The following is a 22530-nucleotide window of genomic DNA, read 5'->3' on the forward strand; positions in this document are numbered from 1 at the left end:
TCTAAGAAGTACCTGAAATGCCGGATTGCCAGGTAGAGCCCCAACAGTTCCCGGTCGAAAGCACTGTACTTGAGCTCGGGTGGCCGCAGGTGTTTGCTGAAAAACGCCAGGGGTTCCCAGCGACCCTCGATGAGTTGTTCCAGTACCCCACTGACTGCCGTGTTAGATGTGTCCACTGTGAGGGCAGTAGGGATGTCCATTCTGGGATGCACTAGCATCGTGGCGTTTGCCAAGGCTTCTTTGGTTTTAATGAAAGTGGCGGTGGACTCCTCGTCCCAGGTAATGTCCTTGCCCGGAACCGACATCAGGGCAAACAGGGGGCGCATGATTTGGGCAGCTGAAGGGAGGAAGCGGTGGTAGAAATTTACCATACCCACGAATTCCTGAAGGCCTTTGATCGTGGTGGGTCGGGGGAAATGGCAGACTGCGTCTACCTTAGCGGCAGAGGGTTGCCCCGTCTTTAGTAATCCTGTGGCCCAGGAAGTCGATGGTGTCGAGCCAGAGCTGGCATTTGACCGGATTGATTGTTAGGCCGTATTCACTCCGTCGTGCTTAGAGTTGACGGAGGTGGGACAGATGCTCCTGACGATTGCTGCTGGCTATGAGGATGTCGTCCAAATAGATGAAAGCGAAGTCCAGGTCATGTCCCACCACGTCCATTAACAGCTGAAACATCTGTGTGGCATTCTTCAGGCTGAACGGCATGCGGAGGAACTCGAAAAGGCCGAAAGGGGTGATGAGAGCCGTTTTGGGAACGTCGTCCGGATGCATCGGGATTTGCTGGTATCCCCGGATGTGGTCTACCTTGGAGAAGATCCGTGTGCCGTGCAGGTTTGCTGCAAAATCCTGAATGTCCGGCACAGTGTAGTGGTCCGGTGTGGTAGCCTCGTTCAGCCTGCGGTAGTCGCCGCACGGTCTCCAGCCCTCCCGTCGCTTTGGGCACCATCTGCAGGGGGGACCGCCGTATGATCCCCAATTCCTCCATCCTCTGGAACTCCTCCTTCGCCAGTCGAAGCTTGTCCGGGGGAAGCCGCCGAGCGTGGGCGTGGAGGGGTGGTCCCTGGGTCGGGATGTGGTGCTGTACGCCGTGTCTGGGCATGGCTGCCGTGAACTGCGGTGCCAGAACCGATGGGAAATCCGCCAGGACCCTGATGAAGTAGTTGTCGGACAGCGTGATGGAGCCGAGGTGAGGGGCTGGCAACTGGGCTGCACCCAGGGAGAACGTCTGAAAGGTCTCGGCGTGTACCAGTCTCTTCCTGGGCAGGTCGACCAGTAGGCTGTGAGCCCGCAAAAAATCCGCACCCAGAAGCGGTTGGGCTACGGTGGCCAATGTGAAGTCCCACGTGAATCGGCTGGAACCGAACTGTAGCTGCACCTGACGGGTGCCGTAGGTCCTTACTGTGCTGCTGTTCACGGCCCTCGGGGGGGACCCGGTGCCCTGTTGTGAGTGTCGTAACTCTTCGGAGGTAAGACACTGATCTTGGCACCAGTGTCGACCAAAAACCGGCGTCCCGACCTTCTATCCCACACATACAGGAGGCTATCCCGATGGCCAGCCGCCGAAGCCATCAGCGGCGGCTGGCCCTGGCGTTTCCCGGGAACTTGCAGGGTGGGCTTCTGCGCCCCACCACTGGGGGTAGAAGCACCATCGTTCGTTGGCCTCCTCACCCCTGCCTCTGGGGTCAGCGGGCTCTGCGGCCGGGCCTGATCTGTTCTGCTGCTGGGAGCGTGGCCTGGTGATCTGTGCGATTGATGCCTCACTCTCCCTCTTGGCTTTCCACAGCATGTCCGGGGGTCGCTGAAATCCGCGTCGGACAGCAGCAGGTGTATGTCCTTGGGCAGCTGCTCCAGGAACGCCTGCTCAAACATGAGGCAGGGTGTGTGTCCTTCGGCCAGGGACAGCATCTCGTTCATCAAAGCCGATGGAGGTCTGTCTCCCAAACCATCCAGGTGCAGTAAACGGGCAGCCCGCTCGCGCCCTGAGAGTCCGAAAGTCCTGAGGAGCAGGGCTTTGAATTCTGTGTACTTGCCGTCTGCCGGGGGCGACTGTACGAACTCCGCGACCTGGGCCGCTGTCTCCTGGTCGAGGGAGCTCACCACGTAGTAGTAACGTGTGTCCTCTGAGGTTATCTGCCGAACGTGGAATTGGGCTTCTGCTTGCTGGAACCATCGGTGAGGTCGCGGAGTCCAGAAACTTGGCAATTTCAACGAAACCGCATGAACAGATGCGGCGTTGGTCATCTTCGGCCCAAATATCGTTTGGACCGTTGGGGTCACCAATTGTAGCTGTGTGCTACACGCAACTCTAAAATAACGACACGGAGTCGGTAAACTGCGGTTAAAAAAGATTTTATTTGAACTTCGCGGCCTCACTTTAAAGCCTCCCTGATCCCACCCCCCCCCCGGGCGTGGATGCTGTAGGAGGCACATATTCACAGTCCTGTCCCGCACACGGGACCTTGTTGGTGAAGCAGACTTGGCGCCCTTTTGGGACTGGTCTTTATGCCGGTGTGCTGGCTATTTGTGAGCCGGTTTGAGTGCGTTAGGAAGTGAGTCGCCACACTATGTTATTTTCACTGTCTAATGGTCTCTATTGAAATCGTTCTTGTCCTTGCAAATTTGTGTCTTCTAATAATATTGTTACACTTCCTCCTTATGATTCCCTGATGTCTCTTTAAAAAAGGTATAGCAAAGAAAATTTAACACTTAGTCAAGCCATGATCTGAAATATTGTTTCAGATCATAGCCTAATTTTTTGCTCTCTGGTTTTACATGTCCCTTGACAGTATGCAAGGATCTAAGCAGCTTTTCCAGGTGAGGCATATATTTATTTTCTGCTGTGTTTTTACCTTCAAATTTCACCATTTGCAATCCCGTTTACTTTCACCCTAAATATATGCTGTATTTTGGGAAGATAAATACTATTGATACAACCCTTGCTGTTATGCTCTATAAAGATTTCATACTACTCTCTGGCAGCTATTTCATCTTGTTGCAGACAAAGTTAGGAGAAGGTGGGGGTGATTTTCCAGAACAGAAGAATATGTGGTTGTACCACAAAATAAAAACTCTGGAATAAGGTGTGCAGGTTATCTAAATACTGAAAAAGTGCTGGGTATTCTGTATATCTATACCAAGAATGAGCTGTCAGTACATGAACTGTCCTTTGTTACAGGCAAGGAAGTATACTGAACAAAGACCTATCATCTGACAAAAAATATGACAGAAAGACCTCAGAAAAATCCCATCTTTATGAGATTGATCCAACAGGTAAGAGCAAAGAGCTTCGAGACCATCTCGGTGGGGGATGGAGGTACATAGGGATTGGACGTCCATGGTGAAAATAAGACGGTGGGGGCCAGGAAACTTAAAATCATTGAACAAATTCAAAGCATGAGAAGTGTCACAAACATAGGTGGGAAAAGATTGAACAATGGGGGATAAGACAGTGTCAAGGTATGCAGAAATGAGTTTGACGGGGCAGGAACAAGCTGAGACAATAGGTCTACCTGGACAGGCAGGTTTGTGGATCTTGGGTAGGAGGTAGAAATGGGAAGTGTGGGGTGTGGGAACTATGAGGTTGGTGGCAGTGGATGGGAGTTCCCCAGAGCTGATAAGGTTGGTGATGGTGTGGGAGACAGTGGCTGGTGCTCCTTAGTGGGGTCATGATCAAGGGGTAAATAAGAGGAGGTATCAGAGAGTTGTCGCTGTGTCTCGGCCAGGTAGAGGTCAGTGCGCCAGACTACAACAGCTACCCCCTTACTAGCGGGTTTTATAGTGAGGTTGGAATTGGTGCGGAGGGAGCGGGGAGCAGAGTGTTCGGAAGGAGTGAGTTTGGAAATGGAACAGGGTGTGGTGAAGTCAAGACCGTTGATGTCCTGTCGGCAATTAGCAATAAAGAGATCCAGAGCAGGCAGAAGACCAGAGTGGGGTGTCCATGAAGAAGAGGAGGGTTGAAAACAGGAGAAGGGGTCATCGGTGGAGGTAGGAGAGTCCTTGCCAAAGAAGTAAGCTCGGAGATGGAGCCGGCGGAAGAAGAGTTCATTGTCATGGCGTACGCGGAACTCACTGAGGTGTGGGCGAAGGGGGACAAAGCTGAGGCCCTTAATGAGGACAGAGCGCTCTGCCTCAGAGAGTTGAAGGTCGGAGGGAATGGTAAAGACCCGCACGGATGAGAGATGGGATCAGAGGGGGGAGGGAGACTGGTAGTGTCGGTGAAGAGGGGAGGGTTGGGGTGAGAGGAAGATGGAGCCTCTGAGGGCCCAGGAGCTGACGATGGGATCTGAGGGAGAGGGGATTGCAGAGTGGTGGTGGGGGAAGGGGAGACGGGAATTACAATTGCAGCACGTGAAGACCCGGCCTGGAGTTCAAGGCTGGACTCACAGTCGGTGGTTGTACAATCACTCTGAAACTGTCCATGGTCGTGGGAACCCACGTTGACGGTGCTGGAGTCTGGGTTTTCAATATGCCCTGGGTTGCTGGGGCATCCGAGATCGACGGCTGGGGCGAATCAACTGTTTGTTGACTGTTTTGACAAAATAATTTCAAGCCCTTAAATGGAAAATAATTGAAGTGTTTGCTGATTGGAACAATGAGAGAAAATTGTTCAACTGTCAGCACATCAGGCAGCAGCAACAGCACATATGTACCATCTGTAAGGAGAGAAATGGAGTTAATGTTTCATTATTATTTTGAACATTTTGCATTTATTGCTTGTTTGCAGCATAATGCAGTATTTTATGTTTTGAAGTAGATTCCTCTGAGTTCCAAGCCTTAAATAACTGAGTTACAAAGTTGGAGGTCCTAAGATTAATTTTTGACTTCATGTAGTAGCATACAACGTGCAAGTCTGAATAGACAGTGGATACTGTAATGCATGAAATGCAAAATGGTTTTGATGATGCATGATTTGTAACATTTAAGTGAATTTTTCCTTGTCATTTCCTATCATCCAAATGTTTCTCTTTGTACATTCACTGTGATGTCCAAGTCCAGATGACATCTTTAGAGCATAGAAGGTTGAGGGGAGACTTGATAAGGTATTTAAAATTATGAGGGGGATAGATAGAGTTGATGTGGATAGGCTTTTTCCATTGAGAATGGGAGAGATTCAAACAAGAGGACATGAGTTGAGAGTTAGGGGGCAAAAGTTTAGGGGTAACACGAGGGGGAATTTCTTTACTCAGAGAGTGGTAGCTGTGTGGAATGAGCTTCCAGTAGAAGTGGTAAAGGCAGGTTCAGTATTGTTATTTAAAGTAAAATTGGATAGGTATATTGCAGGTATATATTTCAATCGCAGCAGAGGTGGAGAGGGAAGAGGTAAAAGAAGCTCGGAGAGAAGCTTTTTTTTAACTGATCGCAGCAAAGAAGCTAGACTCTGCAGGCGTGTGACATAGCACACCAAAGGTTTAAAAAGAAAGACCGCCATATACAGTGGCCATCGTCGGAGTGGACTGAGGCAGAGTTGGTCAGCTTTGGCTCAATCAGGCTTCGGTGAGAACAGGCAGAGGCGACTGTGCGAGCGCGTGAAAGTTGGCCTGTGAGGCAGTGGGGGAATTTAAATTGCGAGCAGAGGCTGAGGACGAGCTTCTCTGCAGGTGAGATAAGGCCGGGTAAGCTCCTTTAATTAATCTAATTAGCTTAGGAGTAGGTAATGGAGGCTGCAGTTAGAGCAGTCGAGTGCTCCATTTGCAGTATATGGGAAGTCAGGGTGAGCACAATTGTCCCTGATGACTACACCTGCAAAAGGTGCATCAGCTGCAGCTCCTGACAAACCGAGTTAGGGAACTGGATGAACTTCAGATGATTCGGGAGGCAGAGGCAGTAATAACCAGGAGTTTCAGGGAGATAATCACCCCCTAGGAGTCAGGAGACAGGTAGCTGGGTGACTGTCAGAAGAGGGAAGGAGATTAGACAGAATGAGCAGAACACCCCTGTAGCCATTCCCATCAACAATAAGTATGCCGTTTTGGATACTGTTGGTGGGGACGACCTACCAGGGACAAGTTGTAGTGGTCGCGTCTCTGGCACTGAGACTGGGCCCTCAGCTCAGAAGGGAAGGAGGGAAAAGAGGAGAGCAGTGGTGATAGGGGATTCAATAGTTAGTGGGACAGATAGGAGGTTCTGTGGAAGAGATTGAGAAACCCGGATGGTCTGTTGCCTCCCTGGTGCCAGGGTCCACGATATCTCGGATCTAGTTCTCAGTATTCTCAAGAGGGAGGGTGAGCAGCCAGATGTCGTGGTCCATGTAGGGACCAATGACATGGGTAGGAAGAGTGAGAAGGTCCTGAAAGGTGAGAGTGGGGAGCTGGGTGCCAAGTTAAAGGACAGGACCTTGTCTCAGGATTGCTACCAGTGCCAGCTGCAGGTGGGTTTAGAAATAGTAAGATAGCGCAGATCGCTAAGCACAGGGTTGTGATTGTGGGAGATTTTAATTTTCCACACAAAGACTGGGAAGCCCATTCTGTAAAAGGGATGGATGGTTTGGAGTTTGTAAAATGTGTGCAGGATTGTTCTTTGCAGCAATACATAGAGGTACCGACTAGAGAAGGGGCAGTGTTGGATCTCCTGTTAGGGAATGAGATAGGTCAGGTGATGGAGGTATGCGTTGGGGTGCACTTCAGGTCCAGTGATCACAATGCCATTATTTTCAATGTAATTATGGAGAAGGATAGGACTGGACCCAGGGTTGAGATATTTGATTGGAGAAAGGCTAACTTTGAGGAGATGCGAAAGGATTAGGAAGGAATGGATTGGGACAATTTGTTTTATGGGAAGGATGTGATAGAGAAATGGAGGTCATTTAAAGGTGAAATTTTGAGGGTACAGAATATTTATGTTCCTGTTAAGTTGAAAGGAAAGGTTAAAAGTTTGAGAGAGCCATGGTTTTCAAGGGATATTGGAAACTTGGTTAGAAAAAAGAGAGATATCTACAATAAATATAGGCAGCATAAAATAAATGAGATGCTCGAGGAATATAAAGAATGTAAGAAGAATCTTAAAGAAGATACGAGGTTGGTTTGGCAAGTGAGGTGAAAATAAATCCGAAAGGCTTTCTACAGTTATATTAAAAGCAAAAGGATAGTGAGGGATAAAATTGGTTCCTTAGAGAATCAGAGTGGATAGCTATGTGTGGATCCGAAAGAGATGGGGGGAGATTTTGAACAATTTCTTTTCTTCAGTATTCACTAAGGAGAAGGATATTGAATTGTGTAAAGTCAGGGAAACAAGTAGGGAAGTTATGGAAACTACGACAGTTAAAGAGGAGAAAGTTCTGGCACTTTTAAGGAACATAAAAGTGGATAAATCTCCGGGTCCTGACAGGATATTCCCTAGGACCTTGAGGGAGGTTAGTGTAGAAATAGCAGGGGCTCTGACAGAATTATTTCAAATGTCATTAGAAATGTCATTAGTTTGACGTCAGTGGTGGGTAAGTTAATGGAAAGTATTCTTAGAGACGGTATATATAATTATCTGGATAGACAGGGTCTGATTAGGAATAGTCAACATGGATTTGTGCATTGAAGGTCATGTTTGACAAATCTTACTGAATTTTTTTGAAGAGGTTACGAGGGAAGTTGACGAGGGTAAAGCAGTGGATGTTGTCTATATGGACTTCAATAAGGCATTTGACGAGGATCCACACGGAAAGTAGGTTAGGAAGGTTCAATCATTAGGTATTAATATTGAAGTAGTAAAATGGATTCAACAGTGGCTGGATGAGTAGTGGTGGATAACTGTTTGTCAGGATGGAGGCCGGTGACTAGTGGTGTGCCTCAGGGATCTGTACTGGGTCCAATGTTGTTTGTCATATACATTAATGATCTGGATGATGGGGTGGTAAATTGGATTAGTAAGTATGCAGATGATACTAAGGTAGGTGGTGTTGTGGATAATGCAGTAGGTTTTCAAAGCTTGCAGAGAGATTTAGGCCAGTTAGAAGAGTGGGCTGAGCGTTGGCAGATGGAGTTTAATGCTGATAAGTGCGAGGTGCTACATTTTGGTAGGAATAATCCAAATAGAACATACATGGTAAATGGTAGGGCATTGAAGAATGCAGTAGAACAGAGTGATCTAGGAGTAATAGTGCATAGTTCCCTGAAGGTGGAATCTCATGTGGATAGGGTGGTGAAGAAAGCTTTTGGTATGTTGGCCTTTATAAATCAGAGCGTTGAGTATAGGAGTTGGGATGTAATGTTAAAATTGTACAAGGCATTGGTAAGGCCAAATTTGGAGTATTGTGTACAGTTCTCGTCACTGAATTATAGGAAAGATGTCAACAAAATAAAGAGAGTACAGAGAAGATTTACTAGAATGTTACTTGGGTTTCAGCACCTAAGTTACAGCGAAAGATCGAACAAGTTAGGTCTTTATTCTTTGGTGTGTAGAAGGTTGAGGGGGACTTGATAGAGGTATTTAAAACTATGAGGGGGATAGATAGAGTTGACGTGGATAGGCTTTTCCATTGAGAGTAGGGGAAATTCAAACAAGAGGACATGAGTTGGGGGCAAAAGTTTAGGGGTAACATGAGGGGGAATTTCTTTACTCAGAGAGTGGTAGTTGTGTGCAACGAGCTTCCAGTAGAAGTGGTAAAGGCAGGTACAGTATTGCTATTTAAAGTAAAATTGGATAGGTATATGGACAGGAAAGGAACGGAGGGTTATGGGCTGAGTGCGGGTCAGTGGGACTAGGTGAGAATAAGTGTTCAGTACGGACTAGAAGGGCCGAGATGACCTTTTTCCGTGCTGTAGTTATTACATGGTTATATCAGGTGAATAGATCCTCCTTAGGGCATAGTGCAAAGGATGGTGTTGGGTTGCCTTTTTGTGGGATATATTTCACATTAGCGCATTTTCTGGCTTTCTTTCTCTTATATTTTTATAAGTTTGATCAGAAGCTTGCAGGATAAAATTCACTGAGTTTACAAGGTAGTAATTTGCAGCAGTTTTTTGGAGCTTTCACCAGTGATCGGTTTGGGATTGATAAGCAAGAACAAATTAAAGTAAGCTGAGACGAGCAGAATGGCCTTTGTTGGAGTGCAGAGAGAATGGAGATTTTGAGGTTTTGTTGAGGCTTCAACAAATAAGACCGTAAGTCATAGGAGCAGAATTAGACCTTTTGGCCCATTGAGTCTGCTCCTCCATTCAATCATAGTTGATCCTTTCTCCCCTTCCTTAGATCCACTCCCTGGCCTTCTCCCTGTAACTTTTTTTGTCGTGTCTGGTCAAGGACCTATCAAGCTCTGTATTGAGGCCCAACAGACTGGCCTCCATAGCTTTTTGTGGTAACAAATTCCACAAATTCAACACCCTCTACCTGAAGAAATTTTTTCGAATCTGTATTTCCATCCTTAGGCTATGCCCTCTTGTTTTAAACTCCCCAACCTGTAGAAACATCCTTTCCACATCTACTTTGTCTAGGCCTTTCAACATTCGAAAGTTTCAATGAGATCTTCCCTCATCCTTATGAATTCCAGTGAGTACAGGCCCAGAACCATCAAACATTCCTCATGTAAAAACCCTTTAATTCACAGAATCATCCTTGTGGATTTCTTCTGGACTCTCTCCAATATCAGCACATCTTTTCTAAGATGAGGAGCCTAAAACTGTTCACAATACTCAAGGTGAGGCCTCACCAATGCCTGATAAAGCCTCAGCATCACATCCCTGCTCTTGTATTCTAGACCTCTTGAAATGAATGCTAACATTACGTTTGCCTTCCTCACCACCGACTCAACCTGCAATTTAACCTTTAGAGTTTTCTGCGCAAGGGCTTCCAAGTCCTTTTGCATCTCAAATTTTTGGATTTTCTCTCCATTTAGAAAATAGTCTGCACATTTACTTCTTCTACCAAAGATTATAACCATATAACCATATAACAATCACAGCACGGAAACAGGCCATCTCGGCCCTCCTAGTCCGTGCCAGACTCTTAATCTCACCTAGTCCCACCTACCCGCACTCAGCCCATAACCCTCCACTCCTTTCCTGTCCATATACCTATCCAATTTTACCTTAAATGACACAACTGAACTGGCCTCTACTACTTCTACAGGAAGCTCATGCCACACAGCTATCACTCTTTGAGTAAAGAAATACCCCCTCATGTTTCCCTTAAACTTCTGCCCCCTAACTCTCAAATCATGACCTCTCGTTTGAATCTCCCCTACTCTCAATGGAAACAGCCTATTCACGTCAACTCTATCTATCCCTCTCAAAATTTTAAATACCTCGATCAAATCCCCCCTCAACCTTCTACGCTCCAATGAATAGAGACCTAACTTGTTCAACTTGTTCAACCTTTCTCTGTAAAAGTGCTGAAACTCAGGTAACATCCTAGTATTTTCCAACATTGTATTTCATTTGCCGCTCTCTTTCCCATTCTCTAATTTGTCTAAGTCTTTGTGCAACTGTCAACCTAAAATTATTAACCTGCTCTGTTGAGGAAAAAACACCAGACACGAAATTACCTTTGAAACGGTTTTTATTCAGAGGAGTTCGCAGCCCCACACACTTTGGGCGTAAGGTAGCCAACTCCCAATTTGTCGGTTTACAAAGGTCATACTTATACCCAAAAGCAGGGTACTACATTCACAAATATGGTTACCGATTCGAATTCATCAATTGATTGGCTATTGCATAATATGCAGAATTTAGCAAAGGTTAAAGTGTGATACCTAGAATTAATACTGACGTACTTCAGGACACTTGAAATAGGTATCCTTAAAATATTTTGCCAAGCACATTGTCTTGTGGTTGTAGATTCCCTTTTCCTTGTGGTCTCCACGTCTGGCCTGGCACCTTATTTTAGCTGCCTCTCCTTACTTCCCCAATGACGTACCTCTCTCTTGTCCTGTCCACATATTTTGCTACATTTACCCCTCGCCCACCCCCTCTACATGTACCCCTTACCCTTTTCACATTCTCATTCCCTCCTGTGATCATGAAATGATCACTTGTCAATATTGTGAAAATCCTCTGGTGCAAGTTTGAGGAGTTTGGTGGCCTCACTGGTTGCCCGTACTACTATTGGTGGCTAAGCTGGCAGCAGGTCCCCTAACGAGGCCATCATGCAGTTCAGGACACACTTAACAACGGCGATACAGACAAAAATCCCGATAATAGCGCGTAAATAGCCCCATTGATCAACCAGTCCTTCCACGCACCTAGTCCCCACTCTCCCCACCCTGTTCCTTCCTTGATGGATCCTGACTGTTCATCTATTTTGTTCATGTACCGAGTTATGTTGGTGGTGGTATCGTCTAGCCCTATTATGCATTTGTCCTTTACGATAGCACAGAGCCCTCCCTCCCTGGCAAGGAGATAATCAAGTGCATAGCGGTTTTGCATGGAGAAGAGCCGCAGTTGGTTAAGGCTGTCAGTCATGAGTCTTAATGGTGGCGTTCCCGAGGCTCATGAGACCACAGGCCAGATAGTTCCGATTGTGGGCCGCCATAGCGGCTCCTGATGGCCTCAAAGAGAAAAAGCCAGCTGCCCCATATCCGGCCACCTGACCTGCGGTTAGGGTGGTCAGGACTCGGTAATCTGCACAGAATTCCTGGGAGACCTCTCTCTTGTACCTCCCAGGCGGGTGCTGTAAGGGACCCCAAGTTCCAGGCCAAGGGACCGCTGTAGAGAGGAGGGTGCCATAGGCCATCGAGGAAGGGTAAGGTACTTCAGGAAGTTGGTGGCAATGCCGTTATAGAAGAAAAAATACCCCGGGAGGGTATACATGATCTCAGTGCAACCCTCACCCTTTAGGTGTACGATATCACTCCATTCTGCTATACCGGCAGGGGCGTACACTCGTTTGGCGCAACGTGATACTTAGGTCATAGGAATACCTGATTGTTGACTCGGAGGATTCCCCTCCCCACAAAGAAGATGCACCTGGGGACTGGCACTTTGTCTCATGGCAAGAGCAAGAGATCCCTAAGGGGTCCTTGGTGGGGTGACACTCCTTTTTCCTACAGGGCTTGGAGATGCAGGTGATGTTAATTGAGACATACACGTCTGAACATTCCCACCCTGTTCCGAAGTAGCAGTTCTCATATACTCAGTCACCCTTTGGGGGCTTGGGATTCCCCTCCCATCAGAAATCTTTTCTCATCCACCTGTTGGACGGGGGGAATAAACAGTCCGCAACAGGGGCCGTGGAAGAGTCATAGGTGAGTTCCACCCTCTTTCCCTCAGGCAATGTTTTGCTGGCGGGGGCACATTGGAAGGGCTGATCAACACTGTCCCAGTGCAGGAAAACGGTAAAGAGTGAGGAGACACTGGCGGGGTGGGGATAGCAAAAGATGGTTGTAGTGCCATACAGTCGTTTGTGCACGTTTTGGAAATAGTTGCCACTTATAAACTCCGAGGAGGGTCTTTCCAGGGTGGGGCCTTTGGGGAAATCCCAATCCCTTTTCTGCCTTGAAATGTCCCCCTTCGATCCTTTTAGGGGTTTTGGTTCCTCGTCCAGTTGTCCCTCAACCGTTGCCCTATACCCCACTATCCGCTCAGATGAATCCAACGTTCTTGTCCCTTCACCTTGACAGCAGAGGGGTCTGCAGGAGGACCTGGTACGGTCCTTTCCACCGGGGTCCCAGTTTGTGTCGATCCCAGTTCCTTATTAACACCCAATCTCCTGGTTCTGCTCCCTGCCACTTGCCTTCTCTGTCAGGAACAGGTCTTGAGGCTTCCTTCACCTGAGTGTGTAGGGACTTAAGAGACAAAGTTAAATGCTTGAGGTAACACTGCAATTCCTCGCCCATCATTTGTAGATCTACTTGTATTGGCTGGGGGGTTGAGGTCACTGCCCCATGGGGTTCTGTTTGGGCGCCCGTAAACTATTTCAGGAGCAGTTAGCCCGGTACCGGTTTGAGGTGTAATGCGCATATGATACAGTGCCGGGGAAGGACTTTAAGCCAATTCAGTCCTGTTTCAAGGGTCAATTTAGTTAGTTCGTCCTTCAGGGTGCCGTTTGCACGTTCCACGATTCCTGCGGCTCGGGGGTGATAGGCAGAGTGGAATTGTTGTTCAATCTTTAGTATTTCGCAGAGTTCTTTGTTTAATTTCCCAATGTTGTTCGTTGTGGGGAAGGCTTCAATCCATTTACTAAAGACGTCGATTATAACCAAACAGTACTTATAACAATTTACCTTAGGTAACTCAATAAAGTCCATTTGTAATCTGTCAAACGGTCCTGCTGGGGTTGGGGTGCACCCTTTATCATAGCTAATAGATTTACCCGGGTTTACTTTATGGCAAATTAAGCAACCCCTTGCCCATCTCTCCACTGCCTCATTCAAACTGGGGGACCACCATGTTTTTAACAACAACATACACATTCCCTCCTTGTCGAGGTGGGTATCAGAGCGGAGGCGGTCGACCAGGACAGGCAGGAGAGTATCAGGAATACAAGTCTGACCTTCTGGGGTCTGCCAGAGGCCTGTTGCGTTATTAATAATACAACCATGTTTTTTTTCAAACATCAATTTCTGCCGCAGGGCGTCCCCCGTAATCGCGCGATGTCAGATATGCCTGGGCTATCAACCGGCTGCCAGGTAGGCAGAAGGTGTGGGGTTGAATCCACAGTTATTATTTTAGAGGAGGAGGCTTGCTTGTCTGTCAGGTCTGCCCTGGCATTGCTTTTACTAATGGGAGAGTCATCGGATAAGTGGGAGATACTTTGTGTCCTCTTCACAGGTGTGCTGAGTGTCGCTAGCCAAAAGCAAGTCATCAACGTACTGGATGAGCGCTGAGTTTTTAGGGAAGGTGAGTTCCTTCAGTTGGCCACAAAGGGTCTGTGCGAAAATAGTGGGGGAGTCCCTGAAGCCCTGGGGAAGTCGGGTCCAGGTGTATTGGTAATCCAGAAAGGTGAAGGCGAATAGCGCGAATCCTCATGTAGGGGTATGGAGAAGAAAGCGTATTGTAAATCGTGTAGCGGCGGGTATCTGGCCCAGAATGGTTGCGGGGTTGGAGACGGTGGCATGCAGGGGAGGGATTATGTCATTAATTAATTATGTCATTAAATCTTGGACCAGGCGCCACTCGGGGCGTCCGGGCTTTGGCACTGCTAGGATCGGGGTATTACAGGGCGAAATACAGGGGACCAGGATGCCCTGTTCTAAGAAGGAGGTAATAAGCGGGTGGATACCCTGAACGGCTTCCGCTTTGAGAGGGTACTGCGGGATCCGGGGCAATCGTGAGTTGGGCTTTACCTGTATCTGGACGGGAGCTACCGGGGTAAAGCCTATGTCGGTTTTGGAGGTTGCCCATATCTGAGGGGGGGTTCACAGCAGGGGTCAGTTGGAGGCTGATGGTGGTGCAGGGTTCCTGAGGTGTCAGATTGCTTGTTGAAGAAAAGAATGCTACCACTTTCCACTTACTGCGGGTTTCCTATCAGGGAAGGGTCTGCCTGCTGCAGCACCCTAAAGACGGCAGGGCCCAAGTCCTTAGCTGCATGACCCTCATTTACACGGAGGGTTATATGGGGACTTATTCCAGGGGATTGCTGCCACAGGAAGTTGTGGATACAGGCAGCTATGGCTGTGCCTGCCTCCGCAGTCACAATGGCAAAGACTGGAATTGGGAATTCAGTTCCCAAGTGTGGGGCGAATAAGGCTGACAAGACCTCTGAGCGTCCTGAAGAGTCGTACGCAAGGGTCACGTGGGGAGTGTATGGGGGCTCGAGTGCGACTGGTGAGCAGGAGGGGAGGTGGGAGAGGTCCAACGCCCACCATTGCGGGGGAACGTGAAGCCAGAACACCCAATGGGTAGGAGGTTCAGTCAGGGTGAGACCATCACTAGTGCAGGTGGCGGTGAGATGGAAACGACAGAGTATTTCCCTTCCTGCCAGGTTGACACCCAAATTGGGGATCACCGCAAATCTGATAAGGGACTCATGGTGGTTATAGCGAGTGGGGAGTTCTTCGGTCATCTGGAACTCCTGCACCGGAGCTGACAAAGGGAAGTCGGGAGTGCAAAAGGGGGGGGGGAGATCATGGGTCAAGGGCACAGGGGAGCGGAAAGCTCTGAAGGTACAGGCGGGGTGGGATTTGCAGCCCTCACCAACGAAAGGACCTGCTGCTCCTCCTCAGTGTCCTTATTAGGATTAAATAGGGTCTGCAGCCCAGTCATATCCGGTGCCGGCCTTTTATCACCAAATTGTACATTATGATCATCAATCCTTCGCTGTTCATCATAGATTTCACATAAGGCCTTCAGTACCGGCCAGCCCCTGGGTTTTCCATTACTATCATTGATGGGTATTTTTCTATTCCTTGCATTCACCTCCCAGGGGGTCTGGTGGGAGCGCTCATTAAGTCTGCTGGTCACGGTATACCACGCGTAATTAGATCTTTCCATTTCTGTGAGACATTCTGTCGCCACACCTGTCTCTTTGCTCATTTACACTTCTCAAGATCCCAAGATACCCCTAATGGCCAAAATTCATTCCCCAATTTATTCATCCGCGTGCTCAGTCTCCGTAAATCTGTCTCATTTTCAGGGAGTTCTTTACACATTTTCCATGATGGTGTATTTGGTCCTGATTTATCCAAAGTCTGGCCCATTTTGGTAACTTACTCTCGCATCCACTTCAGTCCTGACCTTCACTTGGCAGATTTCTGCTCTTAACAACCAGTCTAAGGTAGGATGTGCGGTTTCAATTGGATGTTGGGACCAGACCTTAATCAAATTAAATATGTATTTTGCTCCGGAGCTTCCAACCCCAACCCCATGCAGGGACTCTAACCCCGCTTCCTATACCAGGGGACTCGAACCCCAAACTTCTTAAACCAGGGGACTCGAACCCCAAACTTCTTAAACCAGGGGACTCGAACCCCAAACTTCTTAAACCAGGGGACTCGAACCCCAAACTTCTTAAACCAGGGGACTCGAACCCCAAACTTCTTAAACCAGGGGACTTGAACCCCAAACCCCATGCAGGGACTCTAACCCCGCTTCCTATACCAGGGGACTCGAACCCCAAACTTCTTAAACCAGGGGACTCGAACCCCAAACTTCTTAAACCAGGGGACTCGAACCCCAAACTTCTTAAACCAGGGGACTCGAACCCCAAACTTCTTAAACCAGGGGACTTGAACCCCAAACCCCATGCAGGGACTCTAACCCCACTTCCTATACCAGGGGCCTCGAACCCCAACTATTTTAACCAGGGGACTCGAACCCCAAACTATTTAACCAGGGGACTCGAACCCTAAACTACTTTACCAGGGGACTCGAACCCCAAACTATTTAACCAGGGGACTCGAACCCTAAACTACTTTACCAGGGGACTCGAACCCCAAACTATTTTAACCAGGGGATTCAAACCCCAAACTATTTTACCAGGGGATTCAAACCCCAAACTATTTTAACCAGGGGACTCGAACCCTAAACTATTTAACCAGGGGACTCGAACCTCGAACCCCAAACTATTTTACCAGGGGACTTGAACCCCAAACTATTTTAACCAGGGACTCAAACCCAAACTATCTTACCAGGGGACTCGAACCCCAAATATTTTAATCAGGGGACTCGAACCCCAAACTATTTTACCAGGGATTCGAACCGCAAACTTCTTAAACCAGGGGACTCGACCGCAAACTTCTTAAACCAGGGGACTTGAACCCCAAACCCCATGCAGGGACTCTAACCCCGCTTCCTATACCAGGGGCCTCGAACCCCAAACTATTTTAACCAGGGGACTCAAACCCCAAATTATTTAACCAGGGGACTCAAACCCTAAACTATTTTACCAGGGGACTCGAACCCCAAACTATTTTAACCAAGGGACTCGAACCCCAAACTATTTTACCAGGGGATTCAAACCCCAAACTATTTAACCGGGGACTCGAACCCCAAACTATTTTAACCAGGTGACTCGAACCCCAAACTATTTTACCAGGAGACTCGAACCCCAAACTATTTTAACCAGGGGTCTCAAACCCCAAACTATTTTAACCAGGGGACTCGAACCCTAAACTATTTAACCAGGGGTCTCGAACCTCAAACTCCAAACTATTTTACCAGGGGATTCGAACCCCAAACTATTTTACCAGGGGACTCGAACCCAAAACTACTTTACCAGGGGACTCGAACCCCAAACTATTTTAACCAGGGGACTCGACCCCCGAACTATTTTAACCAAGGGAATCGAACCCCAAACTATTTTACCAGGGGATTCAAACCCCAAACTATTTTAACCAGGGGACTCGAACCCCAAACTATTTTAACCAGGGGACTCGAACCCTAAACTATTTAACCAGGGGTCTCGAACCTCAAACTCCAAACTATTTTACCAGGGGATTCGAACCCCAAACTATTTAACCAGGGGACTCGAACCCTAAACTATTTAACCAGGGGACTTGAACTCCAAACTATTTTAACCAGGGGACTCGAACCCTAAACTATTTTACCAGGAGACTCGAACCCCAAACTATTTTAACCAGGGGACTCGAACCCTAAACTATTTAACCAGGGGTCTCGAACCTCAAACTCCAAACTATTTTACCAGGGGACTCAAACCCCAAACTATTTTACCAGGGGACTCGAACCCAAAACTACTTTACCAGGGGACTCGAACCCCAAACTATTTTAATCAGGGGACTCGACCCCCGAACTATTTTAACCAAGGGAATCGAACCCCAAACTATTTTACCAGGGGATTCAAACCCCAAACTATTTTAACCGGGGTCTCGAACCCCAAACTATTTTAACCAGGGGACTCGAACCCTAAACTATTTAACCAGGGGTCTCGAACCTCAAACTCCAAACTATTTTACCAGGGGATTCGAACCCCAAACTATTTAACCAGGGGACTCGAACCCTAAACTATTTAACCAGGGGACTTGAACTCCAAATTATTTTACCAGGGGACTCGAACCCCAAACTATTTTAACCAGGGGACTCGAACCCTAAACTATTTTACCAGGAGACTCGAACCCCAAACTATTTTAACCAGGGGACTCGAACTCCAAACTATTTTAATCAGGGGACTTGAACCCTAAACTATTTGACCAGGGGACTCGAACTCCAAACTATTTTACCAGGGGACTCGAACCCCAAACTATTTTAACCAGGGGACTCGAACTCCAAACTATTTTAATCAGGGGACTTGAACCCTAAACTATTTGACCAGGGGACTCGAACTCCAAACTATTTTACCAGGGGTCTCGAACCCCAAACTCTCTGCAATTCTTACCTGTTATCTGTGTCTCCCAACTGAGGTTCTCTGTTTGGTCCGTGGAGGCTGTAGGATGGTCAGTCGGAGCCGAAGTGGTCGGAACGAGGAGTCAGAGAGGGAGAGAGTGACCCAGAAAAATCTCCCAGAGGGCCCTTCCGTCTCAACCCACTTGTACCTCCCCGCCGATCTCTTACGCCAGATCCTGAACTGCCAGCCGTTAGGCTCCTGACTCTGCTTGCCAAATTGTCAACCTGAAATTATTAACCTGCTCAGTTGAGGAAAAAACACCAGATACGAAATTACCTTTGAAACGGTTTTTATTCAGAGGAGTTCACAGCCCCACACACTTCGGGCGTAAGGTAGCCAACTCCCAATTTGTCGGTTCACAAAGGTCATACTTATACCCAAAAGCAGGGTACTACATTCACAAATATGGTTACCGATTCAAATTCATCAATTGATTGGCTATTGCATAGCTAAGCATGTGAAATATGCAGAATTTAGCAAAGGTTAAAGTGTGATACCTAGAATTAATACTGACGTACTTCAGGACACTTGAAATAGGTATCCTTAAAATATTTTGCCAAGCACATTGTCTTGTGGTTGTAGATTCCCTTTTCCTTGTGGTCTCCACGTCTGGCCTGGCACCTTATTTTAGCTGCCTCTCCTTACTTCCCCAATGACGTACCTCTCTCTTGCCTGTCCACATATTTTGCTACACTTACCCCTCGCCCATTCTCACAACCTACCTGTTTTCTCAAAACTACCTGCCCCTCCACCAGTCTTCGTATCATCTGGAAACCTGGCAGCAAAGATATCTAATCCGTCATCTGTATCATTAAGAAGCAGTCCCAGCACTGATCCATTTGGAACTCCATTAGTCATTGGCAGTCAACCAGACAAGGATCATTTTATTCCCAATGATTGCCTCTTTCTAATCAGCCAGTGATCTAACCATGTTAGTAACTTTCCTGTAATACCACGGGCTCTTAACTTGGTAAGCAGACTCATGTGTGGCACCTTGTCAAAGGCTTTCTGAAAGTCTATATGTACAACTTCCACAGCATTCCCTTTTTCTATCCTATGTGTAATCTCCTCAAAAAAATTCCAACAGGTCCTATCTTGTCCTGTGCCCCCAAGTACTCCGTAACCTCGTCCTTAAAAATTGACTTAACATCTTCCCAACCACTTAGGTAAGGCTAAATGGTCTTAAACTTGGCTAAAAGATGGCTGAACATTGCATGATATATGGTATATCTGAAAGATAAGTTAGTTGGCGGGGGGGGGGGGGGGGTGTGGCCTTGTAAATAAAAATTAATATTAAATCAGTAGGAAGGTTTGACATAGGATTGGAAGGTGTAGAGTCAAAATATACCCTAGGCTGCTGTGAGAGGTGAGGAAGGAGATTGCTGAGCCTCTGGCATTATCAGTGGGGGCAGGAGAGATCCCAGAGGATTGTTCCCTTTTCAAGAAAAGGAGCAGAGATAGCCTAGGAAATTATATACTAGTGAGTTTTACTTCAGTGGTTGATGGAGAAGATTCTGAGAGGCAGGATTTATGAATATTTGGAGAGGCATAATATTAGGAATAGTCAGATGGCTTTGTCAAAGACAGATTATGAGCCTGATAGTATTTTTTGCGGATGTGACTAAATCCAATAGTGAATGTAGAGTAGTAGATGTAGTGCAAGGCATTCAATGTTCATGAATTCTCCAACTTCCAGTAATTCCTTCCCCCATCCCACTTTCACTCTGCCAACTCCTCCAGCTGCCTTTCACCTCTCTCATGATTCTGTCTTCTTCTACCACCCACAGTGCTTTCCCCTTACATTCCTTCTTCACCTTTCCAGCCTATCCCCTCCCTGCTTCCCCTCCCCCGCCCCTTGATCTTTCCTCTGATTGGTTTTTCACCTGGCACCTTCCACCCTCCCCCCACCTTCTTTATAGGGTCCCTGCCCCCTCCTTCAGTCCTGACAAAGGGTCTCAGCCCGAAACGTTGACTGATTGTTTCCAAGGGTTTAAGGTGTCTGGAAGTAAGTATAGAGGAGATGTCAGGAGTAAGTTTTTTATGCAGAGGTTGTAACTACACAAACGAGCACTTTTACGGCGAGATTTGACACCAAACATGTTGCTTGTTTTCGGTAGATGTGTCCTGTGCATGCGCAGGAGGAGGAGATTCGCCAAAATCTCCGTTTCAGTGTGGATAGAGATATTTTTTAAAATGCATAGTGTTGACGCTTATTGTTTTTACGTGAAACTGGCATTTTCAAAATTATCCAGTCTAGTGTGGATGTAGCCTTAACTTGCAAAACTTGCAAAACCACATCTTTGTTTTAAGTTTATGCTGTTACAGCAGCAGCAGCAGCATGGGCTCAGTTTATTACTTCCTAACTATTAGCTGTATAGGATATAGATATAATGGTTATGCACAACATTTATCACCTTTTTCCATTTTCTGGGTCAGATTGTATTTCAGCTTATCATATCACCGTGACTGGAGACTGGATGAGGATGCTTAGCTTTTTTCACTATTAAAGTTAGTGAACCAGCTGCTTTAGAATAATCATCATCACCACCAAGATAAATTAATAAAGGAATTTTAAATTCCTCAACTGTTATGCTGAAACTTAAATTTTGAGGTTTTGAGCCTGGCAAATCTGGCTAATGGTTTAGCAAACAACCATGTATAAGAAAGTCAGAATGTGCAGTATTGTTAACTTTACACATAGATAGTAAATATGCATTGAGAATTAGGAATATTGCCCCATTTATATCAAACTTTCTGCAGATCCAGCAGCTTTCGCATGAAACTCAATCAGCAGCGGAATCCTAAAAACTCCTATAATATCCTTCTGACCTGTATATTGCAATAGTTCTTTTTAGACACAAAGGAAACATGAATTGGGAAGAAATCATTTGGGTGCCCTGGGAAACTGAATACCATACTACCAGATTTGTTTTTGGCATCTATGACTGGCAGACACCACTCCAGTATGTTTTTTCGGATGTCATGCGATATTCGCCTTCCAATTCTCTAATCAATAGAGTCCTAGGACCAGTCCTAAGTACAACATTAGTAAACTTTTTAGTGCTGTGGGACTAGAGAAACAGTTATTCCGTTTATACAGTTGCTCAATAACAAAAAAATTTAATAACAAGATACACAATTAAGATATTACGAAAGTGGAAAGATGCATTGCTGACACAGATACAAAAAAAATTAATGTAGGGATTCTTGGTTTTCAAAAGATGATGAGGCCCCAGTTAAGAGAAACAAGAGGATGCATTGTATAGGAGCAAGTAAGTACAAATGGAGTACAAGAAATGCAAGAGAACACTTAGGAAAGAAGTCAGGACGACTAAAAGAAGGCATGAAGTTGCTGTAGCAGACAAGATGAAAGAGAATCCTAAGGGATTCCACAGAAATGTTAAGAGCAAAAAGATTGTAAGAGACAAAATTGATCCTCTGGAAGACCAGAATGGTAATTTATGTGTGCAGCCAAAAATGATGGGGGAGATCTTAAATGCAGGAATATTTAAGTCAACCTTAACTGCAGGAGTAGTAGCAAAGGATTAGAACATAGCATATCTTTTTTGCTGTTTTAAAAAGGCACAAAAAATAAACCAGGAAATTATAGACCAGTGAAGGTTGGTTGACAGAATTCAGTTGTTCAATATTAAAGGTGATGCATTAAATTGGATTAGACGTTGGTTTTGTGGGAGAAGCCAGAGAGTGGTAGCAGATAGTTGTCTCTTTGACTGGAGACCTGTGATTAGTGGAGTGATGCAAGGATCGTTGTCCATTATCTTTTGTGTCATCTATATCAATGACCTGGATGATAATGTGGCTAACTGGATAAGCAAATTTCTGGATAACACCAAGATTGGCGATGTAGTGGACAATGAAGAACGTTATCATGGTTTACAGTTGTATTTCGATCATCTAAAAATCGGCTGAAAAATGGCAGATTGAATTTAATGGCATGCAAGTCCAAGGTTTTGCATTTCTAGTAGTGAACCTAGATCTGTGAACACGGGTACTTAATTTATCAAAATTGACACTATAGGTTGTACATTCATAAATCAATATTGTGTATGAAGATTGGATGTTATGTTGAAATTGTTTAAGACGTTGGTGAGTCCAAATTTGGAGTATTGTGTGCAGCTTTGGTCACCAACCTACAGGACAGATGGAAACAAGGTTGAAAGAGTACAGAGAAAATTTACAAAGACGTTGCCAGGACTGGAGTACCTGGATTATAAGCAAAGATTGAATAGGTTAGGACTTTATTCCTTAGAATGTGGAAGATTGAGAGGAGGTTTGAGAGAGGCATACCAAATTATGAGAAGTTAGATA

At 46.4% G+C, this 22530-nt stretch overlaps 1 protein-coding gene across 7 annotated transcripts in view; it reads left to right on the forward strand.

Moving 5' to 3' along the window:
- The window catches only part of LOC132388937 (rho guanine nucleotide exchange factor 12-like), a 181374-nt gene that overhangs the window by 14284 nt on the left and 144560 nt on the right, over positions 1-22530 (forward strand). For all 7 annotated transcript variants that reach the window (XM_059961345.1, XM_059961346.1, XM_059961344.1 and 4 more), the window contains exon 2: positions 3176-3270. In XM_059961345.1, coding sequence (XP_059817328.1) covers positions 3176-3270 — 95 coding nt within the window. The remainder of the gene's footprint in view (positions 1-3175; positions 3271-22530) is intronic.

The sequence above is a fragment of the Hypanus sabinus genome, unplaced genomic scaffold, assembly GCF_030144855.1.
Source record: "Hypanus sabinus isolate sHypSab1 unplaced genomic scaffold, sHypSab1.hap1 scaffold_437, whole genome shotgun sequence".
NCBI lineage: Eukaryota > Metazoa > Chordata > Chondrichthyes > Myliobatiformes > Dasyatidae > Hypanus > Hypanus sabinus.